General features: G+C 39.8%; 1 protein-coding gene across 4 annotated transcripts in view; it reads left to right on the top strand.

Annotated features, from left to right (window-relative positions):
- The window catches only part of dscama (Down syndrome cell adhesion molecule a), a 286,288-nt gene that overhangs the window by 199,549 nt on the left and 62,548 nt on the right, over window positions 1–24,191 (top strand). For 2 of the 4 annotated variants that reach the window (XM_061963207.2, XM_061963206.2), the window contains exons 9-11: window positions 10,113–10,391; window positions 13,440–13,559; window positions 13,626–13,805. In XM_061963207.2, coding sequence (XP_061819191.1) covers window positions 10,113–10,391; window positions 13,440–13,559; window positions 13,626–13,805 — 579 coding nt within the window. Of the gene's footprint in view, window positions 1–10,112; window positions 10,392–13,439; window positions 13,806–24,191 lie in introns of all 4 variants that reach the window. The other 2 variants (XM_061963204.2, XM_061963205.2) reach the window with 1 other exon arrangement.

The raw sequence follows: 24,191 nt of genomic DNA, 5'->3' as shown, positions 1-24,191 counted from the left end.
AAGGCTTAGCCAGTAAAACAGATAAAACACTACTAGTGAAGCACAAGAAACACAAAACTTGCAAACTAAGGGGTTTTGTAACAAATGTGTTTATTTTAGATATTTAAAAAAATATAATTTGGCAAACATTTCAGTGTGTGTCTAGGTGCTTTTTGAGCACATACTTTACTGCAAAAATATTGCTATCTTTTATAATGTTGTGATATAAAATGTTAATATCATTACATCCCATATACTACATTACCCAAAAAGCTTAACGCAGTAGACAGGGACCGGAAGTAGTTCTAAGGTACACAGGAGGATGACAATAATGCAGCAAGATCATCCATCCATCCATTTTCTACCGCTTATCCCTTTCTGGGTAGCAGGGGGTGCTGGAGCCTATCTCAGCTACAATCGGGTGGAAGGCGGAGCACACCCTGGACAAGTCGCTACCTCATCACTATTTTGTTAATATATTGTTACATGTTGTTGTTCCGTAAGTAAATTTTGACACTTAACATGATTAAACATGCACATTTTAGCGCCGCTTTGAGACAAATTTGATTAGCCAAAATGTGCGGGGAAGTAGTGAGTATCACACAAAGTTGTGAAGCCTTTGCATAATTTTTAGGGGTTGGTTGAAATTGTGTGAATTGGCGCAATCGCAAATTTCTGTTGGGACTGATTACACACACAAATCTTGACCTGACACGCAAAAATGCACTTATAATATTTTTTCCCCCTTATCCTTGCGGCGTCTTCAAAAGAATGCTGCCATGGGCATATCAAAACTTGCTACGATTTTAACCGTTTAGTGCTTTCTTCCATAATGTGTATGTTTCTTACCTAAGGGGACGGCTATGACACCCACATAAATCACCTTTAAACTTGTTTATTAATCCAATAGTGTAATGTAATATTGATATATGCCTGCACAATGCTTAATTTGGGCAAAAAATACATAGGAACTACTTTAAAAAATCGGATAGTGTGACGACAAATTTCGAAGCACGATGTGTCAAGGAACGACTAAAGTACAATAGTTATGCAAATTAAGCTGTGAATCTTGGCACCAATACACATTACTGTTAATTGTATAGCATTGTACGTGATGTTATGTGGTAGCATACATGCTAACTAATTTAGGTTGAAGCTAAACTCAACCAACATGTACTTAATAAACTAGCACAGATTATTTCTTTATTGTTTGATTCTAATACCAGACAAAGATCCAACATTCAAAGTAGTGTTGTCCCGATGCCAATATTTTGGTACCGGTACCGGTACCAACATTATTTCGATACTTTTCTGTACTTTTCTAAATAAAGGGGACCACAAAAAATTGCATTAATGGCGTTATGGTTTTTTTTTAAATCTTACGGTACATTAAACATATGATTCTTATTGCAAGTTTGTCCTTAAGTAAAAATAGTGAACATTAGAGACACCTTTATTTTATTAGTAAGTAAGCAAACAAAGGCTCCTAATTTAATCTGCTTACATATGCAGTAACATATTGTGTCATTTATCATTCTATTATTTTGTCAACATTAAGGACAAATGGTAGAAAAAAAATTATTAATCTACTTGTTCAATTACTGTTAATATCTGCTTACTTTCTCTTTAAACATGTTCTATCTACACTTTTGTTAAAATGTAATAATCATTTATTCTTCTGTTGTTTGGATACTTTACATTAGTTTTGGATGACGCCACAAATGTAGTTATTAATCCGATACCAAGTAGTTACAGGATTGGTCATATTCAAAGTCCTCATATTTCCTGAGTTTATAAACATGATATGAATTTTTTTTAAATGAAAGAAGAAGATGTTGTGATTAGGGATGATGTTCGAAACCGGTTCTCCCGGTTGTTCGATAAGAAAAGAACCGTCCGATAAGAAAATAACTGATGGACTCGAATCCCTTTTTGAGAAGCAGTTCCTGTTATCGAGGCCACTATGGTAAAGAAAAAGAGTTGGTTCTTTATTCGAATCCCTGGGAATAAATCCCGTCCCACAAGAAATGCCCTGTGGGACATTACAGGAAATGACGTAGCTCAGTCATTAGACTGAGCCACGTCATTTCCTAAGATGTCACACAAGCAGCAAAAATAATGGACCGGAAAAAATGCCTCAAGGCATGGCTATTAACCTATAGTGACCACAGAGACAGGTTGTTTTTGTGTTACTGTATATATTTGTTTTTCTGAAAAATCCCACTTAATATACTTTGGGTAACAACAGTCAATATTTATTTATTTAATTTTTTTAGGGGTGTAACAGTCAATATTTATTTATTTATTTTATTTTTTTCTTATAAAAATGAGCTTTTGTTAAACCAAATATTGTGTTTTTTTCCATATACAACAACCTATCTGGATTCGATAAAAGAATCGATAAGAGGATTCGATAATGGGCTCGAACTCGATAATTTCTTATCAAACATCATCACTAGTTGTGATGCCAAAAAATATTGATGTAATCACAGTAGTATCGACTAGATACGCTATTGTACTTGGTATCATTACAGTGGATGTTAGGAGTAGATCCACCATTGGCGTTTGTTTACATTTTGACGCCAGTGAGCTACGGTGTGTAGTGAAACATGTTTGGCTATTCCTCGTCCTATAAACATATATAAATAAATAAATAAATAGATTACTGTACAGATAAATATATTGCACTTTTTCACATGCGTCCACGTTTGTGGATGTATGTTATATTGTCTTTTTTATTCCAGCGAGTTAATCCATTTTGGGGGAGTTGAGGGGATAATTTAATTATGATGCGTTCAAGAGTCTTACGGCCTGAGGGAAGAAGCTGTTACAGAACCTGGAGGTTCTGCTTCGGAGGCTGCGGAACCTCTTTCTACAGTCCAGCAGTAAAAACAGTCCTTGGTGGGGGTGGGAGGAGTCTTTGCAGATTTTCTGAGCCCTGGTCAGGCAGCGGCTTTTTGTGATCTCCTGGATAGGAGGAAGAGGAGTCCTGATGATCTTTTCCGCCGTCCTCACCACTCTCTGGAGAGACTTCCAGTCTGAGGCATTGCAGGCTCCAGTCCAGACAGAGATGCAGTTGGTCAGCAGGCTCTCTATAGTGCCTCTGTAGAATGTGGTGAAAATGGGGGGAGGGAGCTGTGCTCTTTTCATCCGACGCAAAAAGTGCATGTGCTGCTGAGCTCTTTTTACAAGAGCTCCGGTGTGTAGGGACCAGGTTATATTGTCAGTTATCTGCACCCCTGGGAACTTGGTGCTGCTTACTATCTCCACCGCTGTGCCGTTGATGAAGAGTGGAGCGTGGCTGGACTTTAAATTGCGCCCTTTTCAAGATCCAACCAGGTGAAAGGATGCCAGGTTACAAAAGCAGTGTTCAACACCATGGCATACGTTTTTGAATCACTTCTAATTGTGACATAAAGTTACTGATAACCAATGGGAAAAATATGCTTCGTTGAGGCAAGATTAGCTGTACCCTGCCGTAGGTGGATTAGGGTGAGCAAATCAAGAGTTCCTTTTCTCCTATGGGCCGTGCTGTAACCTTAAAATTCGCCTTAAGCTCACTGTAAACAAACATGACATTGGACCGCGTGGGACTACGTCACTGTTTCAGAGTAAGACATTTCACGTGCTGTTTGCACCAAATGTTCTGCAAACATTCTGCGAAAAGGGAAAAAAGCATTGTGCTTCAACGCATCAAACGCCAGCATCGCAACAACGTGTTTTGAAAGCCTATATTGACACTTGCTACTAAAAACGCTGCTCCAAAGCGGGCGGTATAGCTTGGTTGGTAGAGTGGCCGTGCCAGCAACTTGAGGGTTCCAGGTTTGATTCCCGCTTATGCCATCCTAGTCACTGGCATTGTGTCCTTGGGCAAGACACTTTACCCACCTGCTCCCAGTGCCACCCACACTGGTTTAAATGTAACTTAGATATTGGGTTTCACTATGTAAAGCGCTTTGAGTTACTAGAGAAAAGCGCTATATAAATATAATTCACTCACTCACTCACAAAGCCAGCCGCAAAGAAAGTTCCTCCCGCCACGGCGTTTAAAAAGTGCAAGAAGCTTGCAAAGACAAAATGATTTGGGATTTCATCATGAAAATGATGCTGCTGTGCCACCAGCTCTTTACCATCGTTGAAGATACTGACTTTTGTGAGGACACATCTACAGGTACACTGTGTCAAATCCACCTTTGTTTGACTCTGTTGCACAAACTACACACAAATCTAAATTTAAAGAACAATATACAGTACACGCCAAAAGGTTGGACACACCTTCTCATCCAATGGGTTTTCTTTATTTTCATGACTATTTACATTGTAGATTGTCACTGAAGGCATCACAACTATGAATGAACACATGTGGAGTTATGTACTTAACAAAAAAAGGTGAAACAACTGAAAACATGTTTTATAACCTAGTTTCTATAAAATAGCCACCCTTTGCTCTGATTACTGCTTTGCACACTCTTGGCATTCTCTCTATGAACTTTAAGAGGTAGTCACCTGAAAGGGTTTTTACTTCACAGGTGTCATAGTTTTGATGCCGTCAGTGACAATCTACAATGTAAATAGTCATGCAAATAAAGAAAACACATTGAAATGTCCAAACTTTTGGCCTGTACTGTATATACTGTACATAACTAAGTTGATAAGATGATCAGTAGTAGTCTTCAGAGGCAGGATTTTATCAGCTTGAAAAACAGTACTTTGTTTCACTAATTATTTGTTCAGTCTGTTCACTTAAACCACTATTGGTAACATGTGCTATCTTATATTTTTTGGGTTTAATATTAAAATGCACCTTTAAAAGTCAAGCACAAAGCCATATTGGGCTCATTTTAGGACATTCAATGGGTTCTCATGGGTTAAACGCAAAAAAAACAACCTGGTCAAAAAGCCCCTTCACTGATAGCAAAGCACCATCTCCATCATCCCAGCCAGTTTATCTGAGCTCATCAGCATATTTTCTGCTACTGAGCAGAGTCAGATGATGATAACCTCGCACGGCTCTCTTTCTCCAGTGACGCTGCATAATTTGAAATCGTAGGATACACAGCCCCCATCCCATCTCATTCACGTTTCCCTCTCTCACGCTCTCTGGCGCGTCTTGACGTGCTAACGAGTGTGCAAGCGTGGAATCACACAGCATAGACAACGCAGCGCCACCTAATTTGCTTCTCAGCTGCTTAGCATTCCACCGCTGCAGAGAGGGAGTCCCCAGGAGCCCATTATGCCTATTTTGTTGTGAATTAAATAAGCGTTGAAGTGCCGCTTATTCCAATGTTATTTGAAATCATTAATTTTCATCTGGTACCCACAATGGCTACAGTGTCCCCCGAGAGTATAAGAGAGTGAGGGAAAATGTTTGGTGCATGCTGCAAACGAGAAAACCAGCTGCTTCAGACCGTATCGGATGATTGATCTTGTGTCGTGATCTCGGCTTGAAAGGCTTGCTCGAAAAGGAAATATCCAAAATATCGTAAATAGTATTTTTCTGTGCATGTACAAGGATAATCTTGGTATGAAAGCAGTTACCATAGACGTGAAACTGTAAATATTAGAGCAGACCTGGGCCATTTAAGGCCAGGGGCCACATGCGGCCCGTTAAGCTTTTCAATTTGGCCCGCCGGACATTCCCAAAAAATTTTTTTAGACCTTTAACATCAAAACTGTAGCTGCCAATATGATGTGCAGTGATGTTTTCAAATGATCGTAAGTCTTGAATTGTACACATTATTTCAATTAGGGATGTCCGATAATAGCTTTTTGCCGATATCCGATATTCCGATATTGACCAAACCCTCAATTACCGATACCGATATCAACCGATATATACAGTCGTGGAATTAACACATTATTATGCCCAATTTGGACAACCAGGTATGGTGAAGATAAGGTCATTTTTAAAATAAATAAAATAACATAAATACATTTAAAAAAAATTCTTGAATAAAAAAGAAAGTAAAACAATATTAAAACAGTTACATAGAAACTAGTAATTAATGAAAATTAGTCAAATTAACTGTTAAAGATTAGTACTATTTGTGGACCAGCAGCACGCACAATCATGTGTGCTTACGGACTGTATCCCTTGCAGACTGTATTGATATATATTGATATATAATGTAGGAACCAGATTATTAATAACAGAAAGAAACAACCCATTTGTGTGAATGAGTGTAAATGGGGGAGGGAGGTTTTTTGGGTTGGTGTACTAATTGTAAGTGTATCCTGTGTTTTTTATGTTGATTTAATTAAAAAAAAACGATACCGATAATAAAAAAAACGATACCGATAATTTCCGATATTACATTTTAAAGCATTTATCGGCCGATAAAATCGGCAAGCCGATATTATCGGACATCTCTAATTTCAATGGTTGGAATCTCCGCTTTTGCATAATATACTAGTTACTATGGTAATCTAAGTCACAGCAGCTCAGACAAGGCACCAAGCAGTGTGGGTGGGGAGCGTTTCCACAGAGTGTTTCCAGAGCGAACCCTTCGCGTTTATATTTTTTTGTGTTTGTTGCATTTTTGTTGCGTTTCGCTTGATTGTAAAATATGTCAATCAAGAGGTGATGTGACGTTCATGTGTTGTCAATATTCAGTGTTTTATCGTTCATAGTTAATATTGTAAACCCCACATTCTTTATGTAAAAAAAAATTATATTCCATTCCGTTTTTTAAGGCGGTCTGTCATAACGTTTTTTGCATTCAATCAGACATTATTGTGAGGTTTTGCATTAGTGTTCCTAAAAATAGGACCCATATATATATATACAGTACCGGCCAAAAGTTTGGACACACCTTCTCATTTAATGCGTTTTCTTTATTTTCATGACTATTTACGTTGTAGATTCTCACTGAAGGCATCAAAACTGTGAATGAACACATGTGGAGTTATCTACTTACCAAAAAAAGGTGAAATAACTGAAAACATGTTTTATATTCTAGTTTCTTCAAAATAGCCACCCTTTGCTCTGATTACTGCTTTGCACACTCTTGGCATTCTCTCGATGAGCTTCAAGAGGTAGTCACCTAAAATGGTTTTCACTTCACAGGTGTGCTTGAATATATATATATATATATATATATATATATATATATATATATATAAATATATATATATATATATATATATATATATATATATATATATAGAGCCATGGAAAACGACTTCCGGACGGCTTCGAAGCGATCCTGGACCATCATCCGCCGCCTCAGGAAGGTGAAGCAGTACAATGTCAACACCGTGTATGGTGAGGATGGTGTTCTGCTGACCTTGACTGCGGATGTTGTGGATCGGTGGAGGGAATACTTCGAAGACCTCCTCAATCCTACCAGCACGTCTTCCTATGAGGAAGCAGTGCCTGGGGAATCTGTGGTGGGCTCTCCTATTTCTGGGACTGAGGTTGCCGAGGTAGTTAAAAAGCTCCTCGGTGCCAAGGCCCCGGGGGTGAATGAGATCCGCCCGGAGTTCCTTAAGGCTCTGGATGTTGTGGGGCTGTCTTGGTTGACAAGACTCTGCAACATCGCGTGGACATCGGGGGCGGTACTTTTGGATTGGCAGACCGGGGTGGTGGTTCCTCTCTTTAAGAAGGGGAACCAGAGGGAAGCCTTTGTTGGTGTTTTTTTCCATCCATCCATCCATCTTCTTCCGCTTATCCGAGGTCGGGTCGCGGGGGCAGCAGCCTAAGCAGGGAAGCCCAGACTTCCTTCTCCCCAGCCACTTCGTCCAGCTCTTCCTGTGGGACCCCGAGGCGTTCCCAGGCCAGCCGGGAGACATAGTCTTCCCAACGTGTCCTGGGTCTTCCCCACGGCCTCCTACCGGTCGGACGTGCCCTAAACACCTCCCTAGGGAGGCGCTCGGGTGGCATCCTGACCAGATGCCCGAACCACCTCATCTGGCTCCTCTCGATGTGGAGGAGCAGCGGCTTTACTTTGAGCTCCCCCCGGATGGCAGAGCTTCTCACCCTATCTCTAAGGAGAGCCCCGCCACCCGGCGGAGGAAACTGATTTCGGCCGCTTGTACCCGTGATCTTGTCCTTTCGGTCATAACCCAAAGCTCATGACCATAGGTGAGGATGGGAACGTAGATCGACCGGTAAATTGAGAGCTTTGCCTTCCGGCTCAGCTCCTTCTTCACCACAACGGATCGATACAGCGTCCGCATTACTGAAGACGCCGCACCGATCCGCCTGTCGATCTCACGATCCACTCTTCCCTCACTCGTGAACAAGACTCCGAGGTACTTGAACTCCTCCACTTGGGGCAAGATCTCCTCCCCAACCCGGAGATGGCACTCCACCCTTTTCCGGGCAAGAACCATGGACTCAGACTTGGAGGTGCTGATTCTCATCCTAGTCGCTTCACACTCGGCTGCGAACCGATCCAGCGAGAGCTGAAGATCCTGGCCAGATGAAGCCATCAGGACCACATCATCTGCAAAAAGCAGAGACCTAATCCTGCACCCACCAATTCTGTCCATAAAAGTTATGAACAGAATCGGTGACAAAGGGCAGCCTTGGCGGAGTCCAACCCTCACTGGAAACGTGTCCGACTTACTGCCGTCAATGCGGACCAAGCTCTGGCACTGAGCATACAGGGAGCGGACTGCCACAATCAGAAAGTCCGATATCCCATACTCCCTGAGCACTCCCCACAGGACTTCCCGAGGGACACGGTCGAATGCCTTTCCAAGTCCACAAAACACATGTAGACTTGTTGGGCAAACTCCCATGCACCCTCAAGGACCCTGCCGAGAGTATAGAGCTGGTCCACAGTTCCACGACCAGGACGAAAACCACACTGTTCCTCCTGAATCCGAGGTTCGACTATCCGGCGTAGCCCGGCCACCAGGCGCCCGCCATCGTGCCCCACCTCCGGGCCTGGCTCCAGAGGGGGGCCCCGGTGACCCGCGTCCGGGCAAGGGAAATCTGGGTTCCTTGTCAGTGTTCCTCATAGAGATCTTCGAGCTGCTCTTTGTCTGATCCCTCACCTAGGACCAGTTTTTTTCTGTAATTATAATTAATTATTACTAATATTAATTAAAATTAATTAAAACTAGAGGTGTCCGATAATATAATAACCGATAAATGCTTTAAAATGTAATATCGGAAATTATCGGTATCGTTTTTTTTTATTATCGGTATTGGTTTATTTAATATATTTTTATTTTTTTATTTTTTATTAAATCAACATAAAAAACACAAGATACACTTACAATTAGTGCACCAACCCAAAAAACCTCCTTCCCCCATTTACACTCATTGTTTCTTTCTGTTATTAATATTCTGGTTCCTACATTATATATCAATATATATCAATACAGTCTGCAAGGGATACAGTCCGTAAGCACACATGATTGTGCGTGCTGCTGGTCCACTAATAGTACTAACCTTTAACAGTTAATTCTACTCATTTTCATTAATTACTAGTTTCTATGTAACTGTTTTTATATTGTTTTACTTTCTTTTTTATTCAAGAAAATGTTTTTCATTTATTTATCTTATTTTATTTTATGATTTTTTTTAAAAAGGACCTTATCTTCACCATACCTGGTTGTCCAAATTAGGCATAATAATGTGCTAATTCCACGACTGTATATATCGGTATCGGTTGATATCGGTATCGGTAATTAATAGTTGGACAATATCGGATATCGGCAAAAAAGCCATTATCGGACATCCCTAATCAAAACAGTACAGTAATTTAACCATGAGCTCTGAGTATGTGCTTTTACTGCCGTTAATTGTCTACTTTTAAGGATATGTGATATAAAATGAGTAAATCATCAATACAGTATTTTATTTTCAATTCTTTGTTGAAATGTTTAAGGTTAAAAAGATTACCAGTACTTAAAACAATGATAACAAATTCATTAAATCACAAGTTGATTCAATGTTATTTGAAAAACAAAATGTGTCTCAAAACATTGCAACTTTTGCCCCAACTTTTCTAAAAAGCTGCCGCAAATTCAGGCATTTTAGGCCACAACAATCACAAAATAAAAAAAGATCATGCATGTGCATTATGAATTTTGTCATGGAGGCCCAGCGTCAGCCACTGTCTTTTTGGAAAATGGCACCTTCAAACCCTTTAACAAGAAATTGCATTTGTTTTTCACAGTCCCACCGACCATCCACCCATTCGAGTTCCCTCGCTTTTCCATCGGCCAGAGAGTCTTCATCCCCTGTGTGGTTATGTCTGGTGACCAACCAGTCTTCATCACCTGGCAGAAGGACAGGCGGCCGATACCAGCCAGCCTCGGCGTCACTATTGACAACATCGACTTTACCAGTTCTCTGCGGATCTCCAATCTCACTCTGATGCACAACGGCAACTACACATGCATCGCACGCAACCAAGCTGCAGCCGTGGAGCATCAAAGTCAGCTCATCGTCCGAGGTAAGCAAAACGTTGCGCATTTAGTCAAAAACGTATTGCATATAATTAAACGGAGGAGCTCTAGTGACACATTCACTGGAAAATTCTAAAAAAAAAAAATCAGTAGGAGTGTTACAGTTGGTTAAGTTTGGACCTCGATTTTAAGGTCCTGGTTGGCAATGCATTGCAGTGCGACTGCTTTCAAATGGACGGTAAAATGAGACAATATTAAATAAAGAAAGACATCTTTGAATAATTACATAAATGTGCCAGTAACTAATTATATTTGGCATTAAATACATAAATATTTATTTTATGTAATATTACATTATTTAAGCATTGAATCAAATATTTAACTATTTAATACATTATTTCAATAGTTCATCATTTGTTGATTGGCAACACTAAATTGGCCCTAGTGTGTGAATGTGAGTGTGAATGTTGTCTGTCTATCTGTGTTGGCCCTGCGATAAGGTGGCGACTTGTCCAGGGTGTACCCCGCCTTCCGCACGATTGTAGCTGAGATAGGCTCCAGCGTCCCCGCGACTCCGAAGGGAATAAGCGGTAGAAAATGGATGGATGGATCATTTATCTAATCATTTAATTATTTAGTGATTGACTTCGTTCATGATTTAATTAATTATTTCACGGTTTATCCTTAATATTTCAGGATTTAATTAACTATTTCAGGATAGGCTCCAGCACCCTCGCGACCATGAGGGGGACAAGCAGTAGACATGAATGGACGGATGATTTAATGATCTGTCAAACTCACCCAACAAAGTCAGTGGGCGGGGCTTTGGTTTGAAGCCTAGAACTTTGGGTGTCTTTGAAAACACGGCTGCTATTGAGGATATAGATACAGTATACTCATACTTTTTGGGGAGTTAGTGGGAGATGTTGTGGACTTTGCGGAACATATGGAAGCAAGACCGACTGACACAGAGCATGTAGCAGTTAAAGTAGAGGAATTTAATGACGTTGTCAGCGTTATTTCCTCACATTCAGACCAGGATATCAACCACTACTCCTCCGCTTCTCTGGTCAATGCTTCGCAGAAAATTGGAAGTGCAGCGTAACTAATCAGGTGTTAGGATCCGCCCACTGATTTGATGGCTGAGTTTGACAGATAAAATAAATCAGAGGTGTCCTTCTTTGTGGCCCGCAAATGCCTGGATATGATTTGCGTCAATAAAGTCCCCTATCTTTCTTACTAAATGTTTTTGTTTTTTTCAATTTTGATAGAAAAAAATGCATGTACTGCATGCCATTGCATATCTTTTAAACGTTATTATTTTCTAACAATCCAACAAACTATACATAAACATATATAAGCAAATGCATAAGTATTTGTGTGATGATATGAGGCGATTATGAATTTATACTCATACATAGTCACTGTTAGATGTGGCCATCTGAGGGCAGCCATAACTGTGATGTGACCCTCAATAAATACCAGTTGCCACACAGGTTCATGCATGATTAAATAAATCATTAAATAATTAAATTAATCGGGAATTGGAGAATAAAGAAATCCTAAAATAATGAGTAAATTATATATTAATTAAACATTATTTGTCATTAAATAATTAATGTCAAATTTACCTAATTATTTGGTTATTTAACTGTGTCCTAATTGACCCTACATACTTTCGTCTTATCCACTTGACGTGTCTTTGTTTGTTTACATATTTCAGCAGGAAAGCCATGTGTTCCCAAAGGAGACTTTAGGCTAGTAGACATGATGAACATGTTCTGTTCCTCGGTTTATGTGGACCGCGTGGGAAATCAGTACAACTCTGTACCAACCCGAACGTTCTGTGCCAAATAATCAATTTACAAACTGTTACACCCCTACCATCCAGGAAAAATCATCAATTAGTAGGGATGTAACGGTATCAAATTCTCACGGTACAATATTATCACGGTGTTAAGGCCATAATACGATATCCAAAAAAAATATTTAAAAATGTTATAGTGTGTAAAATGAAGCAGGAATGTTTAGGATAGCACACTTACTGCAATTGAACACAAATATAATGCTAAAATGTTCTAATCATATTTATTACTACAAACATCTCATTTTAAGTACAAAGAATTGTGCAGGAACATTAAGTGTCTTTAAAGTGACAATATAAACATCCAGTATAACATGTGTAATGTTCACTTCAGTGTCAACTTTTCTTTTATAAGATTCAGTGTCCTCCACAGTGGACATGTTTTATATCAGTCTGGAAAATGCTGTTTCTCAGAAAAGTTAACTAACAGTAGAACTTTTAATAATGTAAATACCTCATACTCTGATGTTTAGCTTTGCTGACTTCAAATATATTTTCTGGGTGACAGTTTTTGAGGTGGCCGCCTGAAGCCTTTGAAACCAAAATACCGCGGTATCTACCGTATTTTTCGGACTATAAGTCGCAGTTTTTTTCATAGTTTGGCCGGGGGGTGCGACTTATACTCAGGAGCGACTTATGTGTGAAATGATTAACACATTACCGTAAAATATCAAATAATATTATTTAGCTCATTCACGTAAGAGACTAGACGTATACGATTTCATGGGATTTAGCGATTAGGAGTGATAGATTGTTTGGTAAATGTGTTCTATATGTTACATTTATTTGAATGACTCTTACCATAATATGTTACGTTAACATACCAGGCACGTTCTCAGTTGGTTATTTATGCCTCATATAACGTACACTTATTCAGCCTGTTGTTCACTATTCTTTATTTATTTTAAATTGCCTTTCAAATGTCTATTCTTGGTGTTGGGTTTCATCAAATAAATTTCCCCCAAAAATGCGACTTATACTCCAGTGCGACTTATATATGTTTTTTTCCTTCTTTATTATGCATTTTCGGCCGGTGCGACTTATACTCCGGAGCGACTTATACTCGGAAAAATGCGGTACAATACCTTTACACCCCTATCAATTAGGTTTCTTATCGATTGTCTCTCTTTTGCACAAGTACAATTCCAATTCCTAGGCGAAAGACAAAAAGGTTCTGGACGTGGTGTTGTCAAACAGAAGAAGTAGCAGAATGTTTTTGTTTGACTTGCAGTTCCTCCTAAATTTGTGGTGCAACCAAAGGACCAGGATGGCATTTATGGCAAAGCTGTGATTCTGAACTGCTCAGCTGAAGGCTATCCTGTTCCTACCATCCAATGGGAGTACTCCAAAGGTAAAGACACAAATGACAAAGGTATTGAGTGCTTAGTTAATCACAATAATGTTTGTTCACACAAAGGTGCCGGGGTCCCTCAGTTCAAACCCATTGCCCTCAACTCAGGCTTTCGGATTGAGGTGCTGGTCAATGGCTCCTTGCTCATCAAACATGTGCTGGAAGAAGACAGTGGATTCTACCTTTGTCGAGTCAGCAACGACGTTGGGGCTGATGTCAGCAAGTCCATGTACCTTAATGTTAAAAGTAAGTCCTGTGTGTCATCTTTTCTGTCTAGGAATGTGACCTCAAACTATTACTGTGTGAATGCTTAACAGCTTGTATTGTATTCAGCTGTATCAATAATCAAGGTGGCTGTGTCGGGTTTTAGTCCTTCCTAGGAGATTCAATGATTTGACCTCTTAACAAGAAAAAAACATGAGGGTGATTCTGTGACTTGTTTTGCACCACTTAAGAGCACAACTATTCTGGTTAAGGCATATCTCTATTTTACAGGATAAATACTTTGTATCCATAGGACGGTTTATGAAAAAAATCAGAACCCTTCGGTTGACCTGACACAGTTCGGAGCTTGTGTATTGTTCGTATCATGGGTGCAGATTTCAGATTCAGATATGCCTGTCATAGTGATACCGTTCATTTCCCCCCACTTTTGCCAGATAAGATGACAGGTTTGATGTTCCATCGTTTAGACTAATTAGACATTGAGTTACATAGAGTCCGGCGTTTGCCTACTACTCCAAAGGTGAGTTCAAGGTGTACACGAATGATGGGATATTAATTGGGGGACTAAACAGTAACTGTTAGCTGCACCTGTGCCTATAGAGTTTTACTACGACAACTACTACTACTAAGGGGGAATACAATACTATAGATGTATAAATGCGTAATTCTACAACATCATATTTGTGGACAAGGAGTGATACAGCCAGAGAAGCACGGTCAATCGCTTTATTAATTTGGCTAACAACATAAATTTAATTGGCCGCAACATCTCGTAGTTCCAGTTGCTCTCGTCGACTACAGCTGATGCTTCGCTCCCTCTCTGATGCTACAAATCACATGACAACAAGTACCGCCTTTTAAAGGGACACACTCATGCACGCTGAACTCATGAAACATTTCTCAATGATATACAGGACTACAACCAATTACTTCTGTATTATTATTACTGGTACTTCCATCCATCCATCCATTTTCTACCGCTTATTCCCTTCGGGGTCGCGGGGGGCGCTGGAGCCTACCTCAGCTACAATCGGGCGGAAGGCGGGGTACACCCTGGACAAGTCGCCACCTCATCACAGGGCCAACACAGATAGACAGACAACATTCACACTCACATTCACACACTAGGGCCAATTTAGTGTTGCCAATCAACCTATCATTTAAAATGTAAAAACTCGGGCAGGGCAAAAACTTCTGTAACATTCCCATGTTTACATTGTTTTTGTTTTGATTTAAACAAAGACGACTCGTGGTGATGCTTTATTTTATGTTGATGGTACAAAATGTAGTTATAAAGTTAGTATCGTAATTTTTTTTGTAAACAATAATTCAAGGGTCAGAACTGAATGAGCAATTTTTAAGTTTTATGTTATAAGATATTTTTGTGAGAACCACAACTGATGTAATGGTGGATTGTTGGGATATATGGTAATCTGGAGTGTTAAAAAGAACAACAATGTACAGCGAACCGAAAACCGTTTCACAAAACAGTGATGAGATCCGATTGTGGATTTTGTGAAATGTTCTTGTTGCTTCGGACAAGAGCTGTCCTATCTAGTCTTCGAGCAAAACCTGATGAAGCCTGTTTGAATAAAAGACAAAAGACCTTCTAAGACAATCTCAACAGTTCAGATGTGATCGATGCATTGCCTTGTGAATCCAACTAACTGAAAAATAAAGGTGAATGTGACTATTCTCATCCAAACACCCCAAATTCACAGTTTTCTCTGAGTTCCTAAAAAACTTCCAGTCATTTTTCGACACTTATCTCAACCCATTCAAATATTCCAGCTCGTTCTGTACGATATTACGATATGTCAAAGTACGACATAAAAATATCTATTAAAGGATATAACTCTGTATCGTTAATATAGTTTTTTGTGTATTGTTTATATAATTTAAAAGTTTGGGCTACGACTAATGTAACTTCTGCGACACTGCTACGTTGCAAATGTTTTCCTCAAAATAACTTTATGTCGAGAACCAGCAATATTGTCGCAGGGACGTAAAGCACAATAGAAGCCAAACAACAAAACTTACAAAGGAATTGGTGCCAACAAGAGGGCGTAGGAACTCCTTGGTTTGAATTTTTTTTTTAATCATAAAATTGCAGTTTTTTTTAATGTAGTACTGTTATTTATCCAAATTATAAAATACAAGTGTAAAGTTTAAAATTATTGGCGGCCTTTTTATTACATTTTTATTAAGCGTCTCGTTAGCGATAACAAATGTTTGTGGATTAATTTTTATAATCGACGTCAATTATGTCGATTAATCCTTGCAACTATAGATTACCTGTATATATAGCCGAGGTTGCTGTGGTTTGTCCGTTAAACAGAGCTCAATACCGGAGTAGAGCGGAATATTCCTTAGGTCAGGAAAAAACTCCCCTGAAGAGCAGGGAAACCTGTGAAACAGACCTGTAGGGATAAAATAGCCTCCATGTGTTAAGGATTACCTGTATATATATAATAATAAACATATATCGTTATTGAGATATATAATTACCTGTATCAAGATATTTAGTTTTGTCCATATCACACAGCACTAATTCCAGCATCAAAACATTCAGGCTAACAATTTTCCAAAAATTCCTAAATTTCCTGACAGTCCACATTTTCTGCATTCAAAAACAATTTCTGCAAACATATCTTTGCCTTGCCTCCAGTTGACTTCTCATTATCCTAATTACAGGTGAATTCTAAGTTCAGTGATTCAGTGACTATCAGGCCGCAAGCATGCTGCTGTCGGTGCCAGTGTGTGCTTTCTGCCTCACTGAATCCCACAAAAGAAACACACACGAGCATCATATCTCTGGCTGAAAGTACAGCATTTGTGTGGACAAGGATTTACCTCCCCTCCATTAGGCTCTGGTTTCTGCATGTAGCCAAGAGTTGCAATGTGGAAAACGTTGCCGAAGTGAGGGAATATGGCGTTATATTTGTGTCTTAATGTTGAGGTCGCAAAGGCAGATATTGAGGACAGAAAAATATGTTTTGCAAACACAGACGTTATATTTTCCAAATAAATTAAACTCACGCAAAAAAAAGTTGAGCGAATATAAATGTATTTTGTGCACAATAAAAGTGTTTGCTTGTTTGCTATTATCCATATTATCACTCAATTGTTAGCGCCGACTCTCTTCTTCTCTCTGAACCTCACCGTTCTGCGCATTAAACTTTTTTTTCTACACTCACTCAGAATTCTGCTCTGTGCTTGTGCAAGTTTAGACACATAGTGTTATACTTCTTACAAAAAGGCAACCAATCAGAGAACTGGACAAATGTATGTATATATATATATATATATATATATATACATATATATATATATATATATATACATATATATGTATGTACAGTATGTCTTATTGTCTTTCACAGTAATTGTGAGAGATAGATAGGGAAAATCCCCTCCCAAAAAATTGCAGTTCCCCTCTAAGTGCATGGAATGGATTAATTGGATTTACATTAGATTTACATTTTTGGCTGACCTTTCGCAACGGTTTTTCCCAAAAACTGGAGGCACCACTGTACTTTAATTTGAGCAAAAGCTGTTAATTTGCGTGTGTGTGTGTGTGTGTGTGTGTGTGTGTGTGTGTGTGTGTGTGTGTGTGTGTGTGTGTGTGTGTGTGTGTGTGTGTGTGTGTGTGAACTGCAACCAGGCCATTGGGTTTTGGCTCTTTTTTTGATCAAGCACTGCTAGATGAGGCTTAGCCCCCTTGGCTCTTATCAAGTCACAGCAGAGTACTCCCTACTGAGCTCCTCGCTCTGTCTGCCAGCCAAACAACAGTCGAGCATCCTCTCTTGACCCCTCCCTGAAAAAATATAATAATTGTATGTGTAGATTGTTCTATATAAGAGTTGTAGCAGATTTGGATTATTTTGACTTTTTGCATTCTTTTTGGTCATTGCAGCATTGCTAAAACAACATCATGGTGACTTGCAAAGGCCTGTATATTATTAAGAATGTGTTTGTGTGTGTGTGTGGGTGTGTTTGTGTGTGCACATGTGTCAGCGGTCCCTCTGGTGCAATCTGTGCAGCTCTTGGGGAGGCAGGCTGTTGTTGTGATACTTGTGTTTGTCCTGATCTGCGCCCCCATTGCTCTCTATAGTAATCAGTCTTCTTAGGACCCCTGGGGAGCCACACCTAATATTCTCCTATGTGTGTTTGTGTGTGCGTGTATGTACGTACATGTTTGTGTAGGTCTGCAGAGGGACAGCTTGTTAACCCCAAAAGCCTTCTTTTGTTGCTAAAAGCATTCAGCTGTTGGGGCCCAGTTTGCTTTTGGTTCCAATTAAGAATGTACCGATTTGATATTGATCTCGTATAGCAACAAAAAGAAACAAGTATCGGATGATATTCAGTGTTTCTCCTAGAAAATGTGTTAGTTAAGGTGGTGTCTCTCCAGCGGACAGACTGGGGAAGGGGAGTGGATTGGTGTAACTCGGCCTGTCGCCATCACGTCTTCACCTCGTCGCTGCCACCAAAGCCTGGGGGGGCAATAGACTACAGACGGTGGTGACGCAGGCCGGCTTCGTCGCGTGAAGAGCCTAAAATTTGTGGTTGTGTTTTCTGCTCCATTTGCTGAATGGCGATATACGATATATATCTCGACATTTTTTCCGTAAAGTAAAAACAAAACAGTCCTAGTTACCTGAGATACTAAGTATGTCATTATTATGACTTACTAAGTCAAAATAATGACAAAATAATGACTTACAAAGTCAAATTAATGACTTACTGTAAGTAAGCGTTTGAAAAAAAGAGTTAAAAGTGGGGCCACATGCTAACATATGCTCAACTCATCATGCTTAATTTATTACAGCATTTGGGAAGCCTGTAGTTGATTTTTGTTATGTAAATGTTATATTTTTAATCAACATGTGATAGCAGGGACCCTGCCATTCAAAACTACGCTGCTACATTACTAATGATTAATGTAGCTATAGCTGAAAAAATAGTACAATAGCAATAGGAGAGACTATTCATCCCTGAACACCATGGAGCTCATGTAGGCTTTATGATGCAGTCACATTATTATATCAACTATCAGAGACAGCTTCAGGAAACTCTTCATTTAACATAATGTCCTTTTTTGCTGCTTCAACACAGCTCAATCAACACAGAAAAAGGTCAAGTGAAATAACTTAGTTGTTAACTGTAGCTGTAGGTCAATAATGCTTGTCTTTCTCTCAGACAGACAGGGCTCTGCTGTCCGTAACACACACACACACACATACACACGCAGACACACCGCAAAATGAGCTAACGTTACGCTAAAAGCTAATTAGCCTTCACCTCAAGGACTGCGAGCGAGCTGAGCTGCCGCTTATGTTTCTAGAACGTCAACGGGCTCAGAGTGATGTTACTAATAGTTGACTGGGAGGTGTTTATTATAATTATGCTTACCTGCTAAACACCTTTCTGCTCACCAGACCGCAGGAGCACTGACTACATGCGCTCTGAATACGCACTGCTGATTGGCTGTTACCGCTCTACGTGTAACCAATCAGATGGTTCTGTGGGTGGGACAATGCTGGGTGACTGACAGAGGCAGAGGCAGAACTAAGCGGAGCATCTTGTTAAGACTTTAGTTTAGGCGGTTGCTCTTTGTTGTTAAGGCGGCCGCCTTAACAACAAAGCGCTGTGGGAAACCCTAATATTGTATCACATCTAAACACTCCGATACAAGCAGTCCTGCAACGTGTTTACTTGTGCAAAACTAGGCAGCTAGTTAACATCTAAATGTCCTTACATATGCACACACGTTTGGTCTTTATGAAAGGTAAACATGTTAGGCTTTTTGCTACTAATAGCTAGCAGCTACACAACAGCTAAGCACACAACAGCACACACGCTAGACATACATAATAAGTGTAATTCATAGAACAACATTGCAGTCTAAAACAGCACATTTGTCAATATACTGTAAACGAGTATCAAATAATTATAGTTGCAAATTACTATCGACAAGGAAGAAGCATCTTTGAAAGTAACACAGGTGTCCGCATCATCCAATTTACTGAGCTTAATTCAATGAAATTTTGTGGCCATGAGGTGTTGCCAAAATTAATTACCACTCCAATTTAAAGACAGCATAAGTAGAGGTAAATTATTATTATTACTTGGTAATATTGTTATTACTATTATTGTGTTACTTTTATGATTTTAGTGTAATAATTCATAATAATAATGCAATAATGAATATTAATATGTGTTATGACGATGAGGTGGCGACTTGTCCAGGGTGTACCCCGCCTTCCGCCCGATTGTAGCTGAGATAGGCTCCAGCACCCCCCGCGACCCCGAAAGGGATAAGCGGTAGAAAATGGATGGATGGATGGATGACTGTTTAATTTACATTTTTTAAATTGAATATGGCTGGACAGGACAGGTTAAAAAAAGACAACATAAGTCTGTTATAGGGTTAGTATTTTTCATACTTTTCATTGTTCTGAGTAATTTCACTCAATCAAGCCTTTTGTAACATTCCAAAATAACAAAAGTAGATACAGTACTATGATTCATGTTGATATCGAATCCGATTTGTATCGCTCTTGGCCAATACTCAAGGCTCCCTTATTGGTATCGTATCGGAAATGAAAAAGTTGTATCAGGGTATTTGCATTTGACGGTGCTACAGAATATTATGTACACACTGTACTGCGTTTATGTTGTTTATCCACGACAGCTGGCAGCGTTTGAGCAGCCACTTAAGAGGCTTAGGAAGCCAATTAGAGAAGCACGCAAGCTGACGCATGCTAAAGTCATCACGTGATGAATAGTATGATCTTCGCTTTGTATTATTGGCTGCCCAAGTCTGACTTTATGAGTAAACAAACTCTGTAGAATCTGTTGCAGGGTACTTTTAATGAGATGCACCCAGGTGTATAAGTGGGTGAAGGTCATGTGACACAGGTGAGCAAACAAGGCTGGCAAGCACACACAGTTGTGCACATATAGATACAATGCAGCTATTATAAAAGAAGAATGGGCCGGCAGCTTCATGTCATGGTTCAGATAGTTCCCACTCTTCTTGGCTATTGAGGTGGATTCCCCTGTAAATGAATTGCTGCTATAGCGATGTCTTAGCTTGGCACTTTCATTGTTGTGAGTGCTTGTCCTGGGCTAAAATGGCATCATCATGCATAGACTATAACAACAGGACTGGGGTTAAAACATTCAAGCATTCCTACTTTGTTTACTTTTCAGGAGCAGCTTCTTATGCAACTAATACATTATTTTGTATGTGCTACTCGTCAAGCGTCCTTCCTTACCTGATGGCCAATTTGATACAATGACCGAAGAGATAGTCATTGATTTTAGGAGACACAGAGGGGAACATGCTCCGTTTGTAGTAAATGGAGAATGGCCTCCTTTAAATTCCTGGGAATTACATCACGGAGGACCTCACATGGACTGTCAATACTTCAGTACTGGTCAAAAATCCACAGCAGGGACTCCACTTCCTTGGTGTGCTACGGCCTAACCAACTTGAGGAGAAACTGCAGGTATATTTTTATCGGCCCACCATAGAGCCAGTGCTGATGTACTCTGCTCTGCTGCAGACAGGAAGGACCTGCAGAGGGTGACCAGGACAGCGGAGAAGATTATCGGCCACCCTCTGCCCTCCCTAGAGGACATTGCTCGATCTCGCTGCCTCAGCAGAGCAAAGGAAAATCCTGGCAGACAGCTCTCACCTTGGCTAGCACTTCTTCAACCTGCTGCCTTCAAGGAATAGATTTCAGTCACACTAGAGTAGGACAAACCGAGTTAAATACTTTTTTTACCCGTGGCCCATTAAGATATTGAATTTGTCCCAATAGTTACACCAGTGGTCCCCAATTACCGGTTCAGGGCTGTAACGCATTTGCTCCTGGACCACACAGAAACATTAAATAGTAAACGACTGCATTTTCTCAGACTTAACCTTTTTGCCTGTTTCAGTTGAGTAGACACACCAATAAGCTTGTTAATAGATGTGTAATAAAACTTCTGATAGGAAGTCACCATTTGTTATATATTTGTTACAAGGGACAATTCACATTAATGAACATATAAAATGTAAATGTGCCATATTGTTGCCAAAGGCTCATTTCCATCTGCAGTCCCCAGCAGGTTGATGGTATATACAGCAAGGTCCATGAATTGTTAAGTTAGACAGCACCAACATCAGACATAAACTGTACAATAAAATACAAAGACTCAGCTATAATGATAAAAATAAAATAAAATAGAGACCCATATAAAACTGTAGGTTACTGCATATCCTCAGCTCAGGACAGATTAAGAATGAAGTCACCATATTAGTCAAAGTGCATAAGCAGATGGAGAAGTGCTGAATTGCAAGTGTGCTAAATTGTTGCTTATAATGAAGTGTGCGGAAGGAAGAAAACACAAATTGCACAAAGCCATATTGCATAAGTACTTAGCATTAACAGATGTGTTTACACACAGAAAGTTGCACCAAAAAAAGCATACATAAATGTACCTGTGTATGAAATATTGCACAAAATATGAATACATAACTATTAGAATATAAATCCATAGAAATAGAAATTAACTGGAACTAATGGCAGGTATAAATATTTTTATTATATATTTATGTCCTTGACAATGCACATTATATACGTTTGACAAAAAATAAGCCCACAAGCTAGCAAAAATGTGTAAAATAAAACAAAAGTCTTGGGAAACAAAGGGGAAAAGTCCAGGGCTCCCACTAATTCCTTGCATTTCGAAAAGGGATTTCTTCCCGGAAGTGAAAGCAGTGGTGGTTAACCAAGCTGAAACTGCCTGTACAGCAAGCAGTGTGCGCACTATCTGAGTACACAAGGGGCCTATACATTCCTGCAAAAAGCAGATACGAGCAAAAACTCCAAGTCGGCAATGGAATAGATTCCTATACTTCAACAACAACAAAAACAGTTTTGTCGAGTGATTAAAAAAATTATTCGGCGGTGCAGTTCCCAAACATATTGAACTACCGTGTGCTCCAGATATCATTCTACACAATAAAACAGATAAAAACTTGGAGAAGCATGATTATACAACTTTTTTGTGTGTGGGTGGGTCAAGGAAATTGGTATCAAGACTCCCCCGGATAAATATGCATCGTTTTTGCTCGGTTAAGGTTGCATTTAAAGGGGAACATTATCACCAGACCTATGTAAGCGTCAATATATACCTTGATGTTGCAGAAAAAAGACCATATATTTTTTTAACCGATTTCCGAACTCTAAATGGGTGAATTTTGGCGAATTAAATGCCTTTCTAATATTCGCTCTCGGAGCGATGACGTCACAACGTGGCGTCACATCGGGAAGCAATCCGCCATTTTCTCAAACACCGAGTCAAATCAGCTCTGTTATTTTCCGTTTTTTCGACTGTTTTCCGTACCTTGGAGACATCATGCCTCGTCGGTGTGTTGTCGGAGGGTGTAACAACACGAACAGGGACGGATTCAAGTTGCACCAGTGGCCCAAAGATGCAAAAGTGGCAAGAAATTGGACGTCTGTTCCGCACACTTTACCGACGAAAGCTATGCTACGACAGAGATGGCAAGAATGTGTGGATATCCTGCGACACTCAAAGCAGATGCATTTCCAACGATAAAGTCAAACAAATCTGCCGCCAGACCCCCATTGAATCTGCCGGAGGTGTGAGCAATTCAGGGACAAAGGGCCTCGGTAGCACGGCAAGCAATGGCGGCAGTTTGTTCCCGCAGACGAGCGAGCTAAACTCCTATCGACCCTAGCTTCCCTGGCCTGCTGACATCAACTCCAAAACTGGACAGATCAGCTTTCAGGAAAAGAGTGCGGATGAGGGTATGTCTACAGAATATATTAATTGATGAAAATTGGGCTGTCTGCACTCTCAAAGTGCATGTTGTTGCCAAATGTATTTCATATGCTGTAAACCTAGTTCATAGTTGTTAGTTTCCTTTAATGCCAAACAAACACATACCAATCGTTGGTTAGAAGGCGATCGCCGAATTCGTCCTCGCTTTCTCCCGTGTCACTGGCTGTCGTGTCGTTTTCGTCGGTTTCGCTTGCATACGGTTCAAACCGATACGGCTCAATAGCTTCAGTTTCTTGTTCAATTTCGTTTTCGCTACCTGCCTCCACACTACAACCATCCGTTTCAATACATTCGTAATCTGTTGAATCGCTTAAGCCGCTGAAATCCGAGTCTGAATCCGAGCTAATGTCGCTATAGCTTGCTGTTCTTTCCGCCATGTTTGTTTGTGTTGGCTTCACTATGTGACGTCACAGGAAAATGGACGGGTGTTTATAACGATGGTTAAAATCAGGCACTTTGAAACTTTTTTTAGGGATATTGCGTGATGGGTAAAATTTTGAAAAAAACTTCGAAAAATATAATAAGCCACTGGGAACTGATTTG

Source organism: Nerophis lumbriciformis, linkage group LG09 (assembly GCF_033978685.3).
Source record: "Nerophis lumbriciformis linkage group LG09, RoL_Nlum_v2.1, whole genome shotgun sequence".
NCBI lineage: Eukaryota > Metazoa > Chordata > Actinopteri > Syngnathiformes > Syngnathidae > Nerophis > Nerophis lumbriciformis.
The sequence above is the reverse complement of the archived record's forward strand: the minus strand, read 5'-3'. Positions and strand labels throughout refer to the sequence as shown.